This window comes from Aspergillus fumigatus, chromosome 3, assembly GCF_000002655.1.
Source record: "Aspergillus fumigatus Af293 chromosome 3, whole genome shotgun sequence".
Classification (NCBI taxonomy): domain Eukaryota; kingdom Fungi; phylum Ascomycota; class Eurotiomycetes; order Eurotiales; family Aspergillaceae; genus Aspergillus; species Aspergillus fumigatus.
In genome coordinates, this window is record NC_007196.1 from 3195549 (window position 1) to 3213875 (window position 18327).

At 50.3% G+C, this 18327-nt stretch overlaps 6 protein-coding genes across 6 annotated transcripts; 2 read left to right on the plus strand and 4 right to left on the minus strand.

Moving 5' to 3' along the window:
* Positions 1 to 274: 274 nt before the first annotated feature.
* On the minus strand, positions 275 to 1903 carry AFUA_3G12150 (flavin monoamine oxidase family protein; the record flags this gene model as incomplete). The annotated part of the gene is made up of 3 exons (XM_749313.1): positions 275 to 1269; positions 1322 to 1710; positions 1764 to 1903. 3 exons carry the CDS (start codon positions 1901 to 1903, stop codon positions 275 to 277), a joined length of 1524 nt encoding a protein of 507 aa, XP_754406.1.
* Positions 1904 to 3016: 1113 nt separating this feature from the next.
* On the minus strand, positions 3017 to 4954 carry AFUA_3G12160 (homeobox domain-containing protein; the record flags this gene model as incomplete). The annotated part of the gene is made up of 3 exons (XM_749312.1): positions 3017 to 4498; positions 4565 to 4676; positions 4776 to 4954. The coding sequence occupies 3 exons, from the start codon at positions 4952 to 4954 to the stop codon at positions 3017 to 3019; spliced, it is 1773 nt and encodes a 590-aa protein (XP_754405.1).
* Positions 4955 to 5939: 985 nt separating this feature from the next.
* On the plus strand, positions 5940 to 8881 carry AFUA_3G12170 (sugar porter family MFS transporter). Its single transcript, XM_077804437.1, has 7 exons — positions 5940 to 6805; positions 6948 to 7064; positions 7122 to 7401; positions 7455 to 7775; positions 7854 to 8213; positions 8265 to 8425; positions 8487 to 8881. Exons 1-7 carry the CDS (start codon positions 6745 to 6747, stop codon positions 8660 to 8662), a joined length of 1476 nt encoding a protein of 491 aa, XP_077660588.1. The 5' UTR covers positions 5940 to 6744; the 3' UTR covers positions 8663 to 8881.
* A 1780-nt stretch (positions 8882 to 10661) lies between these two features.
* On the plus strand, positions 10662 to 13041 carry AFUA_3G12180 (putative C6 transcription factor; the record flags this gene model as incomplete). Its single annotated transcript, XM_749310.2, has 5 exons — positions 10662 to 11003; positions 11082 to 11809; positions 11864 to 12287; positions 12337 to 12628; positions 12682 to 13041. Exons 1-5 carry the CDS (start codon positions 10729 to 10731, stop codon positions 13039 to 13041), a joined length of 2079 nt encoding a protein of 692 aa, XP_754403.1. The 5' UTR covers positions 10662 to 10728.
* A 158-nt stretch (positions 13042 to 13199) lies between these two features.
* On the minus strand, positions 13200 to 13814 carry AFUA_3G12190 (putative RING finger domain protein; the record flags this gene model as incomplete). The annotated part of the gene is made up of 3 exons (XM_749309.1): positions 13200 to 13383; positions 13464 to 13643; positions 13708 to 13814. 3 exons carry the CDS (start codon positions 13812 to 13814, stop codon positions 13200 to 13202), a joined length of 471 nt encoding a protein of 156 aa, XP_754402.1.
* Positions 13815 to 14741: 927 nt separating this feature from the next.
* On the minus strand, positions 14742 to 18248 carry optC (uncharacterized protein). The gene is made up of 8 exons (XM_077804438.1): positions 17779 to 18248; positions 17561 to 17703; positions 16716 to 17507; positions 16425 to 16666; positions 16041 to 16379; positions 15858 to 15989; positions 15621 to 15806; positions 14742 to 15569 (listed from the first exon to the last, which is right to left on the minus strand). The coding sequence occupies exons 1-8, from the start codon at positions 17922 to 17924 to the stop codon at positions 15237 to 15239; spliced, it is 2313 nt and encodes a 770-aa protein (XP_077660589.1). The 5' UTR covers positions 17925 to 18248; the 3' UTR covers positions 14742 to 15236.
* Positions 18249 to 18327: the final 79 nt, after the last annotated feature.

The window sequence follows — 18327 nt, forward strand, 5'->3', positions numbered from 1 at the left end:
AAGTCTGTTTCTTTGATTCCCCTATTTGCAGTGCATCTTTCTTAACTGGGTTGCAGATATGGGATGGCTTTGTGTTTTCAGATGCTGGTCATCATAAGAGTGTCTGTGTAAATACTTGCTCAAATCCAAATATTGATCGATATTATGTGCGCCTCGAAACTGAAAAGAAGAAAGTATGAACAAAAGTGCAGCGACATTATCTACTATATACGTGAGATGTCAGCATGGTGTCCCCAACATTGTCCCAAAACTCGGATATCCAACCATCTGTACCTCAAGCAGACGAAGCAACCTTCCTCGGCACAGCCGAGGGAAGGGAATCGTCCCTTCCAGCACCGATCCCCAATCTACCTAGGTCATGAAACCGACATATCTCCCCAGCCGCCCGCTCCCCACTCCAGTACGCACCCGTGCTTGTCCCTAGCGCCACAAAGGGCGCTGTGTGCTCGCCCGCGAACCAGACCCCGCGCTCGGGGCCGATAGCCCCCCGGAGCGCCTCGATGTCCTTGTCGCCCTGCTCAAGACCTACCTGGAAATTGCAGTAGGAGCCGTTTCCCGCGTAGGGGTCATTCTGCCACTGGGTGGCGACGAAAGCGAGGGGTTTGCAGTCGGCCGACGAGGCCGAGTACCCGTGCAGGCGGGAGTAGAATGGGCGCAGGAAGCCGTCGAGGAAGTTATAGTATTCGTCCGTGGTGGGGTCAAGATTAGCGATCTTGGAGACGACGTATGTGGCGCAGGGGCCGTAGGTGTAAAAGAGGAGTGTGGGGTGGGCGCAATCGCCGGGAAGGCCGGCGAATGATATACACTCTTGGTTCCAGAGGATGTCTGGGGGGTGTTCGGCGTAGGTTGGGTCGTGGAAAACCGCAAAGGTGGGATTGTGATTAGCGGTGCCTTTGGGGTCCGGGCCGTTCAGCCCGGCTTCTGCGTCGGCGTGCCAGAAGGCTCGTGGAAATGTCACGTATACCTTCTCAAGTCGGCCGTAGGAGATACTGTCGATGGCCTGGAGGTGTCGAGCGGGCAGTGCTGGTTGGAAGGCAGATTTGTTGCGTTTCAGCCAGCCGAGCGGGCAGGTTACTACTACTTCGTCGAATTGGTGAGACTCGCCGGCTGCGGTTGTCAGTATCACCCTGCGAGCGGCGCTCGAGTTCTCTCGGAAATTTGTCTCGATTTTGATGATCGGCTGATTGAGGCGGATGTCAGCATGTTGGATGGCTGCTTCGGAAACGTGGTCCAAGATCTTCTTGTATGTAGATGCGACGAAGAAGTTGTCTAACGATGCACTGTCAGCAGATAGCAGCCATAGAGAAAATGTGGCACGTACTCCCGTCTATACATTCTTCCAGACAGAAGAACTTGAGACTCTGTCTCTCAATAGAGTCACCAACATACGCTCCCCACAGCTTACATGTCTCTATACAGAGCTCCTTTTCCTCAGGGTTTAAGCCCGTTTTGCTGACTCTCTCCTTAAAGAAGTCAAGCAGACTTTGATCGGGAGGAATAGAGTCTTTGAGGGCATTGCTATACTCAAACGCTTCGTCTATCGTGCTCCATACGAACTCAGAGATCCTGGCCGAGGTGGCCTCATCGACGAGCTTTCCAGCTCTGGAGAAAATGATCTGCTCGCCTTCAAAATCCTCGATAGTCGTTCCGGTCACCTCTGCCACGCCGGTGATGGGATTCTTCTCCGTGCCATGAATCCAGTTAGGGCCCCTTGCGACAAATTAACTTGTACTCTTCCAAGCAGTCGAGTTCGGGCATCTCACAAGTCTATAAGATGATCGCCGATCTTTGTTTGATGAACCTGTTCGAAATCAGTAACTGACTTGTGGTGATCAACGTGCCTGTGAACGCACCCGCCCTCCGAGTCGATCTCTTGCCTCAAAGATGGTAACTTGAGCGCCATTCTGGACTAATATGTCTGCGCACCGTAAGCCAGCGAAGCCAGCTCCGACAATGGCCACCTTGAGGCCTCCGCCCATTGTGGCAATGCAATTGTGGCAACAAACACTGGCCTCCAAATATTGCAATTTTTTCGCTAGAAGCAGTTGGGAATAAAGGAGCTGTCAGTTCGTGGTCAGTACAGTTCTATGATAAATGCAATAAGCCGGTAAAGAATGCTGATGCTCTTCTTGCATGAAAAATAGTAGATTGTATACAAGATAGAAGGCCTCCACCGTTCACACCCGGAAATCGAAGAACCACAACATAGGCAGTATAAAGCAAGGAAAGGAGCTGATAACACCCTCGATTATCCAGATGAGTTGTTGACTTGATTAATATTCGAAGCATATATGATGTTGTATGGGCTGGGACAGGTGCAAGCTCATCCAAAAGCCAAGACACCATGTTCTGAAGAATACAAGGATAAAAACAAAGCAGGACTTGTACAAACTTACCTCTCGACTTTATACACCTACTCGCCCAGGCTCTCGAGCCTTTTGCCTTAGAAGCTCAGGGATGAAGACAACAGGCTGATATTACAAAGTGAGATGGAACTGGATAAATGAAACACAAAGGCTTTGATGATTTCCTTATCAGTCAGCCAGTGGACCACGTGCGTCCATCCTGCATTCTTCTTGCCGCCAGGAGCTGCCAACTTCAACCTCCACTCAGCACTTCAAACTGGATCAGGAAAATGCACTGCTCTACGGGTTGTTGTTATATTGAAATATTTATATTCGTCCTCGTCGTCTGATTAGCGAGACAGCTTGCCTGGAATCAATATCACTTGGCTATCTCATGACAAGGTTTTCATCATCATGGTGGTCAACACAAAGCCACAGCCTCCAAGGGGGAAGCTGTATGGTCTGCACAACGGAGGCTTATGTCCACAAAGCAAAGAAAGTTCAATCATTACAAGCTGAGCCTCGCTCCGACATCATACATGGAACCGCTCCTTGCTTGCTTGCGACATCCAACATGAGCAGAAAGGAACGTCAAGAAGTATAGGACAAAAGAAAAGGAACAAAGGAAATATATGGTATCATAGAGACAAAGTCAAGGAGGAATATGCAGTCTACCTCCAAGCGCCTTGGCTCAAGGATAATAGACCTTGAACACAGTCGAGGTCTTCTTCTTGGCTTGCGACTCCTCCGCCAGCCATGAAAGCTGAAACATCAGCATCAAGCTCTGGCATGGACTTGATGCTTTTGCGATGCGACGGTTGAGAAATTCGGGAACGCCCGCCTGTTGCGGCTAAATTCCTGTTTATCCTGCCATCTCGTCCATTAGCTTCCTTGAGCACTGGGCGATGGGACTGATGGTGGGAGGCGGCTCGCTGACGGACATGTGAGACTCGGGTCCCAGGAATCCAGTTTTCTTTGTCCGAGTCGCCGCATTCGATATCCAAATCATCCTTGTCTTTCATGGTATCACGGACTTTGGAGATATTATATGCGCCTGATGGCGTTCTGTTGAGATTGCTAAAGCTAGACTCAAGTCGGCCTAGAGAGGAGACAGTACGTGAGAGTTTCCGCCGCTTCTCACCAGCATGCTGTGGAATCGGAGTGTTGAGGTAATCGTGGGTGGTCGAAGTCGACATATTAGTGTGTCTTGCTGATAAGCTTCGGGTCAATGAGCGCTGACCAGGGGCAAACATGAGGTTCGGGGAGGCAGAGTTAGGAGCACTCTGAGAGCTGGTTGGGGTCGACAACGCGCTTCTTGCGTCGGTGTCGAAAAATGATTCCCAGTTCCGAGGGTCTCGAGATCTCCCGAATGCTTTCTCCTTCTCTATGGCGCCAGCCCGAGGTGTTCCAAGGGCCACAGCACTACTGCTTCTACGAAGCCCTGCGAATCGGGAGCTTCTTGTGGAAAACATGGAAATGCGGCCTTTGGACGGAGATGGCTCATCTTCTGTACGGATGACAGCTTTCCCATCCGAAGACATGGCGATCCGGAGAGAGTTGCGTCCTTTCGGGGGAGACGGTGTCAACTCGCCTTCTCTTCGTACCATTGCCTCTCCGTCAAAGGACAGTGACAGACGTAGGGATGGTGGCGACTTCAGAACCTGTAGGCCGCCAGGAGTTGGTTGTTGCTGCTGCTGCTGAAGTGTGGTTGGGACATCTCCGCGCAGGTCTGAAATGGAACGCTTTCTCTTGGCAGAGAGTTGTGTGTCATCAGACGGCGTGTCGTTATCTTGCTGGGTCGACGTTGCGTCGGGAACGGCCTTATGGAGCTCTTGACTGATTTCGCTTGCTTGCGACAGGCTTGTCTGTGAGCTCAAACTAAGCTGTGCCGTATTGTCCCTGCCTCCACTTTCTACCGACTCATAGGAAGACTGCGGCACGCCATCTTCCAGCAATTCTGCAAGATCCCTGTCTTTTTCCCGTCCATCGTACTGCTCCCCCCCACTCAATGATACTTGCTCCCCGGAAGGGCTGTCGTCGCTTGTAGCTTGTCTTAGAGGGCTAGATACGTCCGATCGAGGGGCGAGAAGTTCGTGTGGCTGGAGGGGTTTGGACTTTCGCCGGTCATTCTGACGACGATTCTGGAACCAGATCTGGAGAGTTGCATGATCAGAACTACAGTGTCTGACGACGCGTCGTGCTTGTGCTCGAGATCATACCTGCACTTCCTTCTCTCCCAACGAGACGCGACTCACAATATTGGCGCGCGCTGCCTTGTCTGGTTTGGGATTGCGTTGATATTCGGCTTCGAGTACCGCGTGGTCCTCGGGACTAAACGGCAGCAATCCGGCAGCGGTTAGCGGAGATGGTTCAATCAGATCCAGTCAATGGCAATTGACAACTTTGGATTCGAATTGAGCTCATATATACCTTGTCCGACGGCGCTTCTGACGAGCGAGCAGCTTGTTATCGACTCGCGGGGGAAGGTTCTGGGTGAGGGTCTTCTGGGAGTGCACGAGGAAGGCATAATTCAAAGTAGCAGATTCAGGAGTCTGTACGGTTGGCGGAGAGGAGGAACATGCCGCAGCAGAAGGCTCGGGATCCGACATGTTCTCAACGTTGCCACCGGTCGATAGGATTCAAGATCGGTGTGACATGGGGGAATTGGAGGCCAATATAAGAGCGATAACGGAAAAGAGAGCCGTAGAATAAAAAGGATCAGAACATTGACATGGAGGAGAATGGGGAAATTGATGAGAGATCCGGAGTGGACAAGATCTCTTAGGGGTGCGGTGGGAAAAAAAAGCGCTTCATCTAATCGCGTCGCGATGTGGACGCGGACAGCACAGCGTGGAGGCGTTGTAGTACGGCGTAACTAGTCCCCATGGTGCCTTACTATACGTCCGCGCGGTACGGAGTAGTTTGGCCGATCCAGCCCGCCCGCACGAGGTGTCTTTTTGCGTCGACAGATTCCACAGTTCTTGATTTGGGTCCATTGACCCTTGGTTGTTAACATGAAGAATGCTTAGGCTAATAAGATATTGACCTCTACTTTGAACTTTTCAATCCTACTGCATCAGTGAGGGCTTGTCCATCTCTGCCTTACTGCCGACAGATTGTTACGTGGATGACTTCCACTCGTCCAGTCTATTAATAACAGGACGTATTGCCTACGGACTCTACATTACAAGTATCAGCCTCGGGCTCTTAAGACATTGTATTGGTATCACGGCGTCATCTTATTCCGCTCCATCGAAGACCGAGGAAAGGACACCAAAGCAAGGAGACACATGCTACCAATTGAAACGGATGGGCTTCAGCTTTCCTGAGTGCGCACTGCCTTGCAGCGCATACAAATCATTCACATGATGCCCACCTGATCTGGTGCTCATTTTCCATCCTGCTGTGGCATTTCAGCGGCGAAGCTTTCCGTGACAAGTTACGCCGGGTGGAAAGTTGGGCGTGTTTTGGCGCGGAAGCTGGCCAGCGCGCTCTACGCGTTGTCACGTGCATACTGTGGCAGTAACAGTCCCGTGATGACATGACTGACAGTCACACCCTTGACCACATGACTTGGCCTTGTCACCTAGGACGATCTATTCTATCACTGAGTCTGGGACCGTGGACTTGAAGCTCTGAGCCAGCTAGGTAACATCCTGGAGAGCTAGTCGAACGACTTTCAAGATCCACCCACCTATTATAGTGTTCAAAGCATCTCCTTCCTCTTTTGCAATTGGAATCTCGGCTTCTTCAGCCGCAGAGTTGGAATTCAATCGTTTGGATCTGTCATTCCGAGTAGAACATTACCCAGAACTAGATCATGCCATCAGAATCGAGTGTCATATGAAGGTGGCGCACACCAGCCTTAGAAACATGTGGTTGCTTGGCTTGGTCGTGCTCGTCTGGACGGATAAATCACATTAATATACCTGGCTTGGTCATGCTTGTTCGATCAATAGGAACACGGGTGGATAAATGTCAGATATTAGTCTCATAGTAGTTTATTGCACCAATCACACCACATCACTCGTCCCTGCCGCAAGAGTGGTAGAGCAGCAAACGAATGCCTCGAGTGGATTGTCCGGCTGAATTGTTGGTTGCTGAGAGTCTTAGCTTGGATCCTTAACCCACAGTCCCCGGATTTGGGGGTTTCTCTCCCCGCTTGCCCTTCACTGTCACCAAGATGGCATGGCTCGTCTCGTCTCGATGGCCTCTCTCTACTTTTAGTTGGTTTCTGCGGCGCAAATTTTCACCATTCGATGTCTCGTCACCAATGGCTGAATCCAACTTTTATATAGAGATGGCTTGCTCCCCCAACGGCCAGCCGGTTTTGGCTCCCCAGGTGCACTCCGCTTCTTGCTGGTCTTTTTAGGGTTGCAATCTTCAAAAGTGCAGCAAAATGGGCCGATTTTTCACCGTCAGTCTGGCTGCTTTTGCAGCTACTGGGTCGTTTCTCTTTGGTACGTTCAGCATTGATACTTGTTAAAGCGTTTCTGTGTGAAATCCCAGGTTTCAGACGCCTTCGTCTCTTCTCAGTTGTAAAAAACAACACACTTTCATATCCACCGCCTCTGAAGTTCTGGCTAAGTCGCTTATTCAAAGGATATGATTCCGGTGTGATGACCGATGTTATTGCGAGTCCTAATTTCCTCGCCTTCTTCAACACCAACAAGACTTCCGCCATTATCGGGGCCATTAACAGTACATTCAATGGAGGCGGTATGTATTCCCTTTCCTACTGCAATTCTGCTCATTCACTGACAAAGACTGCGATAGCCGCCATTGGGGCCCTTCAGGGAGGCCTGACGATGGATCGGTTCGGGCGTAAATTTACCATCCAGATGGGTGCTCTTATCTGTCTCGTCGGCGCTATTCTTCAGGCTTCGGCGATGAACCTGGCCATGATTCTGGTCGGCCGTATCCTCGCAGGATGGGCTGTCGGTCTCATGTCCATGTCCGTGCCCGTCTATCAGGCCGAGTGCGCGCATCCTCGCTCTCGCGGCTTGATCGTTGGACTGGCGCAACAGATGATTGGGGTTGGTTTCATCGTCAGCACGTACGTGCCGGTCTTTCTCTTTCTGATCTCCAGTGGTTGCTGACACCCGGCAGATGGGTCGGTTACGGATCACTCCACGCACCAGACACGAGTTCGTTCCAATGGCGATTCCCCTTGGCTTTCCAGGCCGTTCCTGCTCTGCTTCTCGTTGTCGGCATGCTTTTCATGCCAGAGTCCCCTCGATACTTGGTCGAGACCGAGAAGTACGACGAGGCGATGAGGATCCTAAAGAGATTGCACTATGATGGGACCAATGACGACTGGATTCAGACCGAATACACAGAGATCAAGGCCACTATCGATGCCGAGAAGGCTGTTATGGCTCCTGGCTGGCTCATCATGTTCCAAGTCCCTCAGTGGCGGACCAGATTGATGTACGCTCTCGCCACGGCCGTCACCTGGCCGTCGAATCCCCCCCTGCTATAATCGCCGTCACTAACCATATCATATAGGCATGGTGTTGCCGTGCAGGTCTTCACTCAGTTCACCGGTGTCAACGTGATCGGCTACTATCAAACAATTATGTATGAATCACTCGGTATCACAGGGAACAGAGCCACGCTAGTTGCCGGTATTTACAACTGCGTTGGTCCTATCGCGAACTTAATCTTCATCATCTTCATTCTGGACAGGGTAGGACGACGCAGGCCCATGATGTTTGGTGCCATCGGAATTTCCATTGCCTTGATCTGTGAAGCAGCATTGAACTCGCAGAATGAGGATGGTAGCCGCCATGGCTACAGTATCGGTGGGGTTGTATTCCTCTTCTGCGTGACCATCATCTTTTCCCTGTCCTTTGGCCCTTGCAGTTGGTAAGTATTCTCGTCACTCAACTTCGGCAACGCCAGCTGATTGCAATCAAGGGTCTATATGTCTGAGGTCATGCCCATGCAGATTCGTGGTAAAGGCAACGCCTTTGCGACAGGTATCGGTAACTGGGCCGTGGCTACTCTCTGGGCCCAAGTCTCTCCTATTGCTCTGGGCAAGCTTGGATGGAAGTTCTACTTTGTCTTTGTAGCATGGAGTAAGTTTGCGCCCCAAAGAAGGTGTGATCGTCGTGAAACAGGCTAATGTGTCTTGTCTAGACATCTGCATTACCCTGCCGGTCATCTATTTCTGCTTCAAGGAAACCAAGCAGAAGTCCCTGGAAGAGATTGATTTGCTCTTTGGTGGTCGCGCCCTGGGCACTCTGCCGGAGAATATGGCCGAGAAGGGCGAGGAAACCGGTATCTCTGTGACAAACGTGGAGCACAGTGTTTGAGGTTGCGTTGGAAGTATTAAATGAAGTGACATGCCGTTTATACCCTGATATGAACGAATGCATACATTCAAGTCTTATGCTTAAGCAACGATGTGCATATTTATGAAAATTTTGTCTATCCTCTATCATATATTCGATACACGGAGTTGGTGACGTTCCAAGCCCTAGTCTACAAGAATCCGAGATACCAAGACACGCCTCCATCTGTTAGGTTTCGAATCCTCCATCTACTTCTCTCTCCAAATGCCCGCGCTATCCATAGCTGTGAGGTATCTGCGATGCTCAGCTCTACCATTATGGCTTTTAGATTTGCGATGGCAGTGTAATGGCAGGCGACTGTCTCCGCACCGCTTCGCAGGGACATGAATCTCTGCTAATCCGCAGACCGTCTCACTGAAGCCTAGGCCGCATAGGTACTCCGCGCCTCGTGTCTCGTAGTCGATACGGCCGACGGGCTGGTTGGCTTTCGGGTTCATGCGGGTGTGGACCTCACGCGTTGAGTCGAGGGGGATGATTTAGCATGTCGTGGAGGACGGCGGCAGGGGTGAGTTTATCGGACGCTCCTTCAGAGAAGTCAGCTTGGACTGTGAGTGGCGGGGGTTGGATGAGTGATTACTACCAACCTGCCTCTGCGATGTTCCTGCGGATGGAAGCGGATGACCCGCCGCCAGTGGGATGAAGCTAGCTATATGGTTGACTTCACGCTGCCCACGTGCGATTTACTCTGTCTAACTACTCTTTTCTGGCCCCGGATCTAGACTTCGGATGTCTGAGTATCTAGCTATGATCGAAAAGGCTTATATTTGTCCCATCATTTGCTAAGGTGGCTAAACAACACCACGACCGTCGACTGTCAGCATTGGCGAGCCAAATGCATAACGCGCCCTACTCTCCTCATACGACTTCCTTCCTTTTGTATGTGCGTAGCGGACCATAGCTTCTTACGATCTTCGTAGTACTGATCATGAAAATCACCTTCACCTTTACGGTTAACGGTAGCATAAATCGCTCTTGGGTCTTTCGCGCTCCAATTTGCGCCGCTTCGATGAGCAAGGTAGAACCCGAAGATAAGGAAGTTGACTGAAGCAGCAGATGAGTGCTGATTTGAGCCGAAAGAGTGGCGTCGTATTCGCGACAATCACTGACTGTGCCATTGACTGGTTTATATGCTGGAAACCTATGTTAGGCACCTGTACGCATACCGTTCGCAGTCAGTCGTGGCAATCTGCCTGATGTTCCAGCTCTTGCATGTTCTGTTATGACTTCATTGAGTACATTTTGGTATCTTTTCGTCTGCAGTCATCTCTCAACTCGGACCTGATAACAAACACCACTGTTCTGAATGTTGCTTTCGGGGTGAGTACATCCACTGCAAGCTACACTTGACCAGGACCTGGAGTAACGTTCTATGCCTGCGCTGCAGACGGTGGCCAATTGCTTTACCTCCCGGGTTGCATAGTGGGTGAGTTCTCGATAGATCAGACCAGACGTAAACAAAACATGACGCTCGGATTCATGCTCTGGGTGTTGGGGAATTGGTCTTGGAGAGAGCACTCCCTCCTATCCAGCCCGTATTCTCCTCTGCGCCTCAGAGTCTTTCCCAACCCCGCTTCGAGGCCACTTCATGGAATTCGTGGCAGCTGTCGGCAAAGCTGGTGCTGCCATTGGGACAGAGGTATTCACTCCACCCCAGAAGTCATTGGATTCCATTTTCACAAGTCCGGTTGTGCTCGAAGGCGTCATATCAAAGCAATGGTTGACATAGAAGCAAGTCGTAGTAAATCCTACATTGACAAATCTAGTAGACCGATCGATAGGTTAGTTTTTTACTGGTATTGTTGTCGGATGAAGTTTGTCTTGAGTGTGAAGTAGGGCTTGTGATGGTGATACTATATATTTGAACACGCTAGCCGCATTGAGCTAGACAGCCTGAGGCCCACTTTTGCCGATACGACCATGTTTCATTCAATCATTCTCACCATAATCCTTCCAGAGGCGTAAAACATCGAAGCTTAACCTTAAACTTGGAAATATTGTGATGATTTCATTGCCACCAGACTTTCTTGATGGAAGATATCTTCAAACTGCCGAGGATGGTCGAAGTTGCAGGACAAACCCGATCGCCGGCAGTCCGTCGCAATGGAACGCTACAGTCCTGCGAACCCTGTCGCAAAGCCAAATTGCGCTGCGATCACGGGAGACCGGTGTGTGGCCGCTGTACGGCGAAAAACATCGCTAGCCGATGCTTCTATCATCCTGCGCCTATGACAAAGCGAACAGTCGCCAGTCGAGCCAGCCCCATTGAAGCATCAAGGAGATTGACGAGCCAGCCAAGTTCAAAGTCAGGACTCAGAACCCCCTTCATGTGACCCCGGCTGGGCGATGATGTGCGTTTATGGTAGAGACTGACTGTTGGTAGTGCCTCAAGTCCTGGCTCAAATCGTGAACATGGTCGATTCCGTACGACTGTGGAGCCGCCATCGGCCCTTCCTGGATATCTTGGATCGACCAGCTATTCAGCTGTTCTGGCCGAGCACCGCAGTGATATCCCTTTTGAAGTAGACAACAGCTCAGCGGCTGCAGTGTCCACTCGCTCTATTGATTCAGATCGATTGCAGATGGGCTCGGAGATGCTCCGATTGCTGTACGATCTTCCGGTTTGCGATATCATGATTCGCAAGTACCATGCTCGGACGGTGATTACCATTGTGCCAAAGATCGTTATTTATTCGATTGTTGAGTCCATCCGAAGGATATTTGACAGTTTAGACGCAAATGACTTCGATTCTCAGTTTCAAGATTTGGTCAACCAGATTTTTCAGAATACTTCTCGCCCGCTGACCATCCATGGTTCGATGACCGTGGAGCAGTACTTATCTTCCTTCACTGGGAGGAATTCCCGATGGGAAGCCCTGGGGAACATCTTTGCGATTACAGGACTAGCGCTGATGTCTACACCTGACAGCGATCCTGATTTCACTCAGGCAGCGCCTGATAGCGAGGCCAAAGATCGACTCCGCGCTCAGATCGTCGAGGCCAGTGGCATCTGCCTCGGTTTCTGCGATCAAGCATCGTCTGTGAACGAACTCCTAGGCTTTTACCAGTACAATGACGTTATGTTAAGGACACAGCAATATGGTGACTCTAGTATGACTATCTATTCACTGCGACAGTTGATGGTTTGTTGACCGTTGTTTATAGGTTATCAAGCTTGGCGTCGACTAGGTGATTTGTCCGCCACGATCTACGCTGCCGGTCTCCATCAAGAGAGCGCTCAGACGGATGACTGCCCATGGTTCCTACGTCAATGGAGAAGAGTCTGCTTTGCCTCGGCATTCTACGCAGACAAATCGCTCGCTACGTTTGTGGGCCGACCGCCCCTCATCAATTATCGATACTGCACGTTGACTCCTCCGATGGATATCAGCCATGAAACACTACTTGCGGGCGGGAGCACTCTGACGCAAGCGATATCGGATCTAGACAAGGCGGGATGGCATGTTTATGGGACTGCCCACCCTGTTACTCTGATTCGCCTTCGATTCCTGCTCGCCATCTTCCGAGAAGAGGCACTTGAGCTAGCGCTCGGCACTGGTGACCAGGATGATGTCGTGGAGAAGTCAAAGTAAGAACCCCGAAGCCAAACACTCTACCACTGCTAAAACATTTCGTAGTCGCCTGGTTGAGAAAGCACGGAATACATGGAACACGGCTCCTGCTTATCTGCGCTACGATATTCGTGCGGATGCGGAGGAGAATGATATCTATTGCTCATCATTTGCGTTACTTCATACCTATCTTGACTACCTGTACACCATCTTCCTGGTTCAGAGGACGCTCGTCAAACGTACCAACACCGGTCAAGCGGCACTCTTCGAAACCTCCAGAGAGGTACTGTCAAACATCATCAGGATCAACGCGGAGAGAGATTCGCTGATGGACATGACCCGGCATTACTCATGGATCGTAAGGACGCTCTTTGCGGTCTGTTCGTGGCTTCGAAGGCTGACATGGTACAGATCCTCTATTATGGTCTTCCTGGGGCCAGCGTCTTGACACTCGAGCTCCTCCGACAGAGCCGGGAAGTCGGACCCCATGCCATCGTCTTACCGCGGGCCGAACTCATCCGGAACCTCAGCGTCTTTCTCTCATGCCTGTCCTGGGTAGCGCGCCCCGGCCACGGGAATTACAAGACCTGCAAGGAGGTTGAGAAGAAACTGTCGCATATCCTCGATCAGATCCTCGACCCACAGCCAGTGCAAGCCGAAGTCTTCCACGATGCGTCCTCAGGCCTGTACAACGTCCTGGACTGGTATAATCCGAACACGTGGGATTTCAATTTCGAGTATCTACCATCGAGAGATGGGTTTCCCGTCTGATCGGTCTTGGTTCATTAGGAGGTATTGCATTGGTCATAACATCAGAAAGACAAAGTCGTCAAGTGTTTTGGTAAGCATTACGCGTCCAGCGCGAGTTCCGTGCAGGAACAAGAAGCAGAAATCCACAGCGGCCGACCGTCAAAGCAGACGCGACCCCATCATACCATCCATACAAAGTCGTGGCTGGGCCGCGACTCCTGAACATAATATGCGCGATGACAGAGCGGACAGTTGAAGTGGTCCTGCAGATACCACTTATCCAGACATTCCCTGTGGAAGACATGCAGACATTTGAGTTCTCGGATTTCCTGGGAGCGTAGGACAGATTCAAGACAGACGGCGCTGATGAAAAGTTGATGTTAGCCGGTGACGCGCATTCGTGATCGCTTAAGCTGCATGCGATGGGAAAAGGTCCCACGTACCAGATAAACTGCCCATCCGCCCCTTCGGAGGGCAAAAGAGGACCTTTCGATCTGGACCACCATTCTTCCAGCGTTCGGATCGGCGAGACCGCGTCCAATCTGCGCAACTTATCGCTGTGGTCTTTTCTGTTTTTCTTGAAGGTGGGTGTTCGCTCGCGACGGTTGATGAAGATGGTCAATCTGTCAGATTAGCTACCTTACTTGCGTAGCGCAGCTCGGTAGATAGTGATGGGAAAGGACTCACAGCAGACACATGATGATCAATGAGACGACTCCCAAGCCTATACCAAGCACGATGACCATATGATGATTTTTACTGTTCATATCTCCGTCGCTTGACGACAGTCCCATGGTCCGTTCCAGACTCGTCAATGGGGCTGCGCTTTCGGCTGGGAACAACGGATTGGCCGCTTGTGTACCGTAGAAATGGGGACGGGGGAGTACAGTAGCTGGCGATGATGGATGGATTGAGAATGGGACCGACCGCAGATGGGGACGATGAGATGACAAAAGATACGGAATGAAATGAAACAAAGAGAGGAAAAAGAAAGACGACTTAAACCTTTGGTATTTGATCAAGCCGCAGTCAAGCGCGAACGAGCTCTTTATCATCCACTCGACAATCGCGTCTTGTCTTCTGATCGCCGTCCGTCACCTCACTCACCCATGGCGGGGTTCGGGTTTCGCTCCATCCAGCCTTTAAAGTTGGCGTGCACCTTAATCAGACCATTTGCAGTGATTTGCAGGATTGCGACAACACGGGCCCATCCGATCACTTTCTCGACAGTAGTCTCTATCGATCTGCAATTATCTACGGCAATCGCCAAATGCAACTGCAAATCTGCAAGGTGAAATGAAACATCCCAAGTATGTTACTTTGCTGCTGGTCGCCTAAGTCGTCTACCGATTCTATTTCTGTCGGTTCTTCTCAGTAGGATATGATCCTATGATCCACGATCATAGGCTGTGCAACTGAATACCACGGGTTCCAGTACGGAATAGTGCGTACTCCGTAAACACAGTCAGTACCTTCACATTCCACCAGGGGCCCAGAGCACAGCCATTCAGCCCCCGGCTCCGAACAACAAATCCTGGTAGACATGCCACGGGCGGAAAGGGCGAGCTGACTGGCCCTAGGAAAGTTCTGGCGTTGACTAGTTTGCGACTTTTTGAGTCTGGCTTCGGATTTAGCTTCCTTGGCGGTTGGGCAAGGGAGCTGGGTTTGGCCTGTTTGGGGTCTTGTGAACATTGAACCATCAACTGATATTCCTACTATCTACGTCAAGAGGATTATTGGCTGCTGATAGAAGACATCAATGCTTGAGTTGTTGCTCAGTTTATTGCTATTTCGATCTCCGTAGACTAGAGTATACTCTGAGTAGTTTCCTCCGTACAGCTACTGCATGCAAGTTACGGTGTACTCTGGGACTAGAGAAGATCATGCCATGTCACACCACCGTTGTCCTCTGGATAATGGAGAGAATCGCGCATTTCATCCTAATCGAATGATTCTGATCTTGAGCATGATGTGCTCTATAATCTGCACAATGCCATCATTGATTTATTAGCTGGATCTCCTATGGCATAGACAGGTATCCAGGATTCCAGGTGATTATTACCCCAGGCGAAGTGGGGTCGGTAGGCTCTGCCATCTCCACACACACTGACATCATAAATGTTTCGGCAGGACAGCAAAAGTACCTAAGGGATCCGTTAACGAGTCATCTGCAAAAGTACTCTAATAAGCAAACATGATCTGACACTATTCACGCCTCAATTCCAACTCCGCGGCCCAAAGGTTTGTCCGCGCTCCACCGTTCGCAACGGCACGCCCAGCCCATCTGCGGTTCGCGCCGCGATGTCGTTCCCGAACCACTTGAGCTCAATCCCAGGGTACGCCAAGCAGAAGAAGATGAGAAAGTTGCCGACTGCCAGCGCCGCATCGAGTCCAGCCGATAGAATGTAATTATACTTCATCCACCACGGTCGGTACCTGTGCTTGAGATGGCCATTGAAGTAGAGCCCCACAATACCCCAGGCCATGTAGTTCGCCGCGGTGGCTGGTGGTATCGATGCGGTGGATGCGAAGATTGCGGGTAGATGGATCTAGTTGCACTCAGTAACATAGACATTGTATGTGGTGCGGTCTGTAGGTACCTTTCTCAGCATTGCTCGGGGGAAGCGTCTGTCCAGAAGGTACAGTACTAATGGGGATGCGGCACCGATGAAGAAGAACCACAGCATAGGTCGGTACATTGACCCCTCCGAGAAGAGTCTTTTCGGCCCTATGAGGCCCCAGAAGGTGGCATTTGTGGCGTAGCCTGCAGCGAGTGGACAGAGGAACTGCTATGCCTCAGTTTAAATGTCCCATACTCAAGAGTTTCCAAAACTTACGTTGTTGCTTGCTTTCGAGGTGCAGATGTCTTTGACGTTGCCCATCGCCCAGATGTTGACTGCGGTCTGTGTCAGCCACGAAACGATGATGCCCGTGCACTGTGCGGCGAAAGTGACCCGAGGAGGAATTTTCTGGATCTGTTAGAGGAAGCCTTGTTCTTCCGGCTTGAAAGGAAGGCTCACCATGTAGTGGGCAAGCTTCATGACCGAGATATATCCGAGTCCTTGGGCTGATGAAACAAGAGTAAAGATCTTGAAGACCACATTGTTCATCATCTTTCCTGGCCAGATATACCCCGCTACGAGGGCCGATATCACGGCAGTCGACAACTTGATATTGCAGTAGGCCATCATGATACCTGTTGGCAACAAGAGTATCACGTGAAGCGTTATGGCCAGGATCAGACCATGCCAGGGAAGACCAGTATCGTAGGCATAGAGAAAAGCGATACTGATGCTGAATATGCCTAGAAAGGTACAGCCATACCACCACGTCGGGACTTGTTTATACTTCTTCATCAACTGCTTTGATTAGTGTGTATTTCCCACTGGGGTCGTGGTGCTTACCCTTGCGTGAATATCTGGCTTCTCTTCACCAGACGACTTTCCAATACTGGCAAGAAGTCCGTACCAGATCTCACGATGGTGGTAGAGAGCGGTATGAACTATGATTGAAGCCACAGCGGCAAATCCCAATCCATATGAAAGAACAGACGTTGTTGACAGAAACACTGGAGAATAATCATGATAGGCAGTCTGATTTAGTGAATAATCTGAGTTCATCACTCGACTGGTGTTGTATGGCTTGCCTTGAATGTGTTAGATAACTCCTAAGAGACGTATCAAGAATTACTCTACCTGTATTATCGAACGTCTTCGATGAAGAAAACGGCATGTACATTCCCTCCCAAACATTGCTCCAGTGTAATGCCGGAGACACGACCCAAAGGAAAAAGATACTTCCGCAAAACACGTTCGTCAGTGCCCATGTAGGCACAAGGAGAGGTGATCCTAGATAGCCAGTGATCTGATTCCAGTCCAAGGTCATGGGGAGAAGATCCATTCCTGAAATGGCTCCAAAGACCTGGTTGATAGTGACATTGTTGGGAAAAATCCAAGTTATCCAGGCGAATGTTGTGAGGCCTGTGAATAAGAACCCCGGAAGAAATTGATACAGTGTCCCACAAAGGATAACCACAGCAAAAAGCTTCATGCGACTAATTTTCCATCCATTAGTTTCTTCGTTCTGTTTGTTCCGTTGGTGCATTGTATACAACATGGAGCAGGTCGGGAGCACCCCCGGCCAGACGCAGGCTTCTGGCTCAACGAGGAATTTGTGAAATAATCCTGCGATGCCAAAGCTCAAAGCCTGTGTGGTGAGAAGAAACATGAACCTATATCCGAGGGAAATAGGAACATGAAGGAACTTCTCAAAAGCGACGTAGACATCTGTTGCGAGAGACCCGTTGTCAAAGGCTGTCACCAGGGACGCCATTATGGCCACTATACAGTGCTCCTTTTGATTGAAGCGTCCTGGGTTGAGCGTAAATGTCCATCTCAGTATTTTCCATTTTCTTTCAGGCAAAACAGCTTCCATCAACCTTCCGCAGGGGAATGTCACTAGAATGGCTAGGTATGCTGAAAGGAATACTACAATCCAAATTAGCCCTCCTGCTGCTGGTAACCCTGACCAAGACACTCACGTGGTGGAGAATGAAGTTGAAAGAACTGGTTCAACGCCGTAAGGACCACAGTTCCGACTATCCCCAGGAACCAGGCGCGGAAGGTATTGACTGGGATGTCCTCATCGTCTGCAGGAACACTCGCTCGTACCTCTGGAGAGACGCTTCTCAGGTCAATATTGATTGATTGAAATAACTTGTAAGGTGTGAATACTAATAGAGGGAAACACAGGGCGTACACGTCGTCATCCGCATCTTCAACTATCTCAAGCTGCGTCTCGTGCGTATGGATCTGTGGTCCAGGCACTTCGGTTCTTTCATCATTTGTCGATTCTTTGGATGACTGACAGACGGTGATATCCACTGACTCCTTCTTAGACTCCATATCAATGCTGAGGAAGACATCCAGCCGCTGACTGCGTTCGCGTCGTCGGCTTCAGTACGAAATGTCGAGAAGACGAAACAGCCTTTCAAGCGGAGGGGCCATCACAAGGGAAATTGACTGGGTTTGATGGCTTAGGAGAGAACATAGCAAACCGACAAAGATCAAGAGAAGCATATAATAGGAGGATATCCAGCCATGAGTTGACGGCAAAGGCGATGGACGACCGAGGCCAGGCCTTCACCCGATGCCTGAGTAACACCACAGAAGAGCTGGTTGGTCAGACTTTGTTCAAGCAAGGAGGATCTGACGCGCATGATATTTTTGGTTTGCTCTAGATAATTGTGGAGAGTAGATTATTCAACTTAGGTTTCATGTATGACATTCTTCTGGAATGATTAAGTTT

Coding starts and splice junctions, on each gene's coding strand:
- AFUA_3G12170 (XM_077804437.1), top strand. CDS start 6,745: ATGGGCCGATTTTTCACCGTCAGTCTGGCTGCTTTTGCAGCTACTGGG. Junction 6,806..6,947: donor TACTGGGTCGTTTCTCTTTG/GTACGTTCAGCA, acceptor GCTTATTCAAAG/GATATGATTCCGGTGTGATG. Junction 7,776..7,853: donor CAGTGGCGGACCAGATTGAT/GTACGCTCTCGC, acceptor CATATCATATAG/GCATGGTGTTGCCGTGCAGG.
- optC (XM_077804438.1), bottom strand. CDS start 17,924: ATGGAGTCTAAGAAGGAGTCAGTGGATATCACCGTCTGTCAGTCATCC. Junction 17,508..17,560: donor TCAACTTCATTCTCCACCAC/GTGAGTGTCTTG, acceptor TTTGGATTGTAG/TATTCCTTTCAGCATACCTA. Junction 16,380..16,424: donor AGCCAGATATTCACGCAAGG/GTAAGCACCACG, acceptor TAATCAAAGCAG/TTGATGAAGAAGTATAAACA.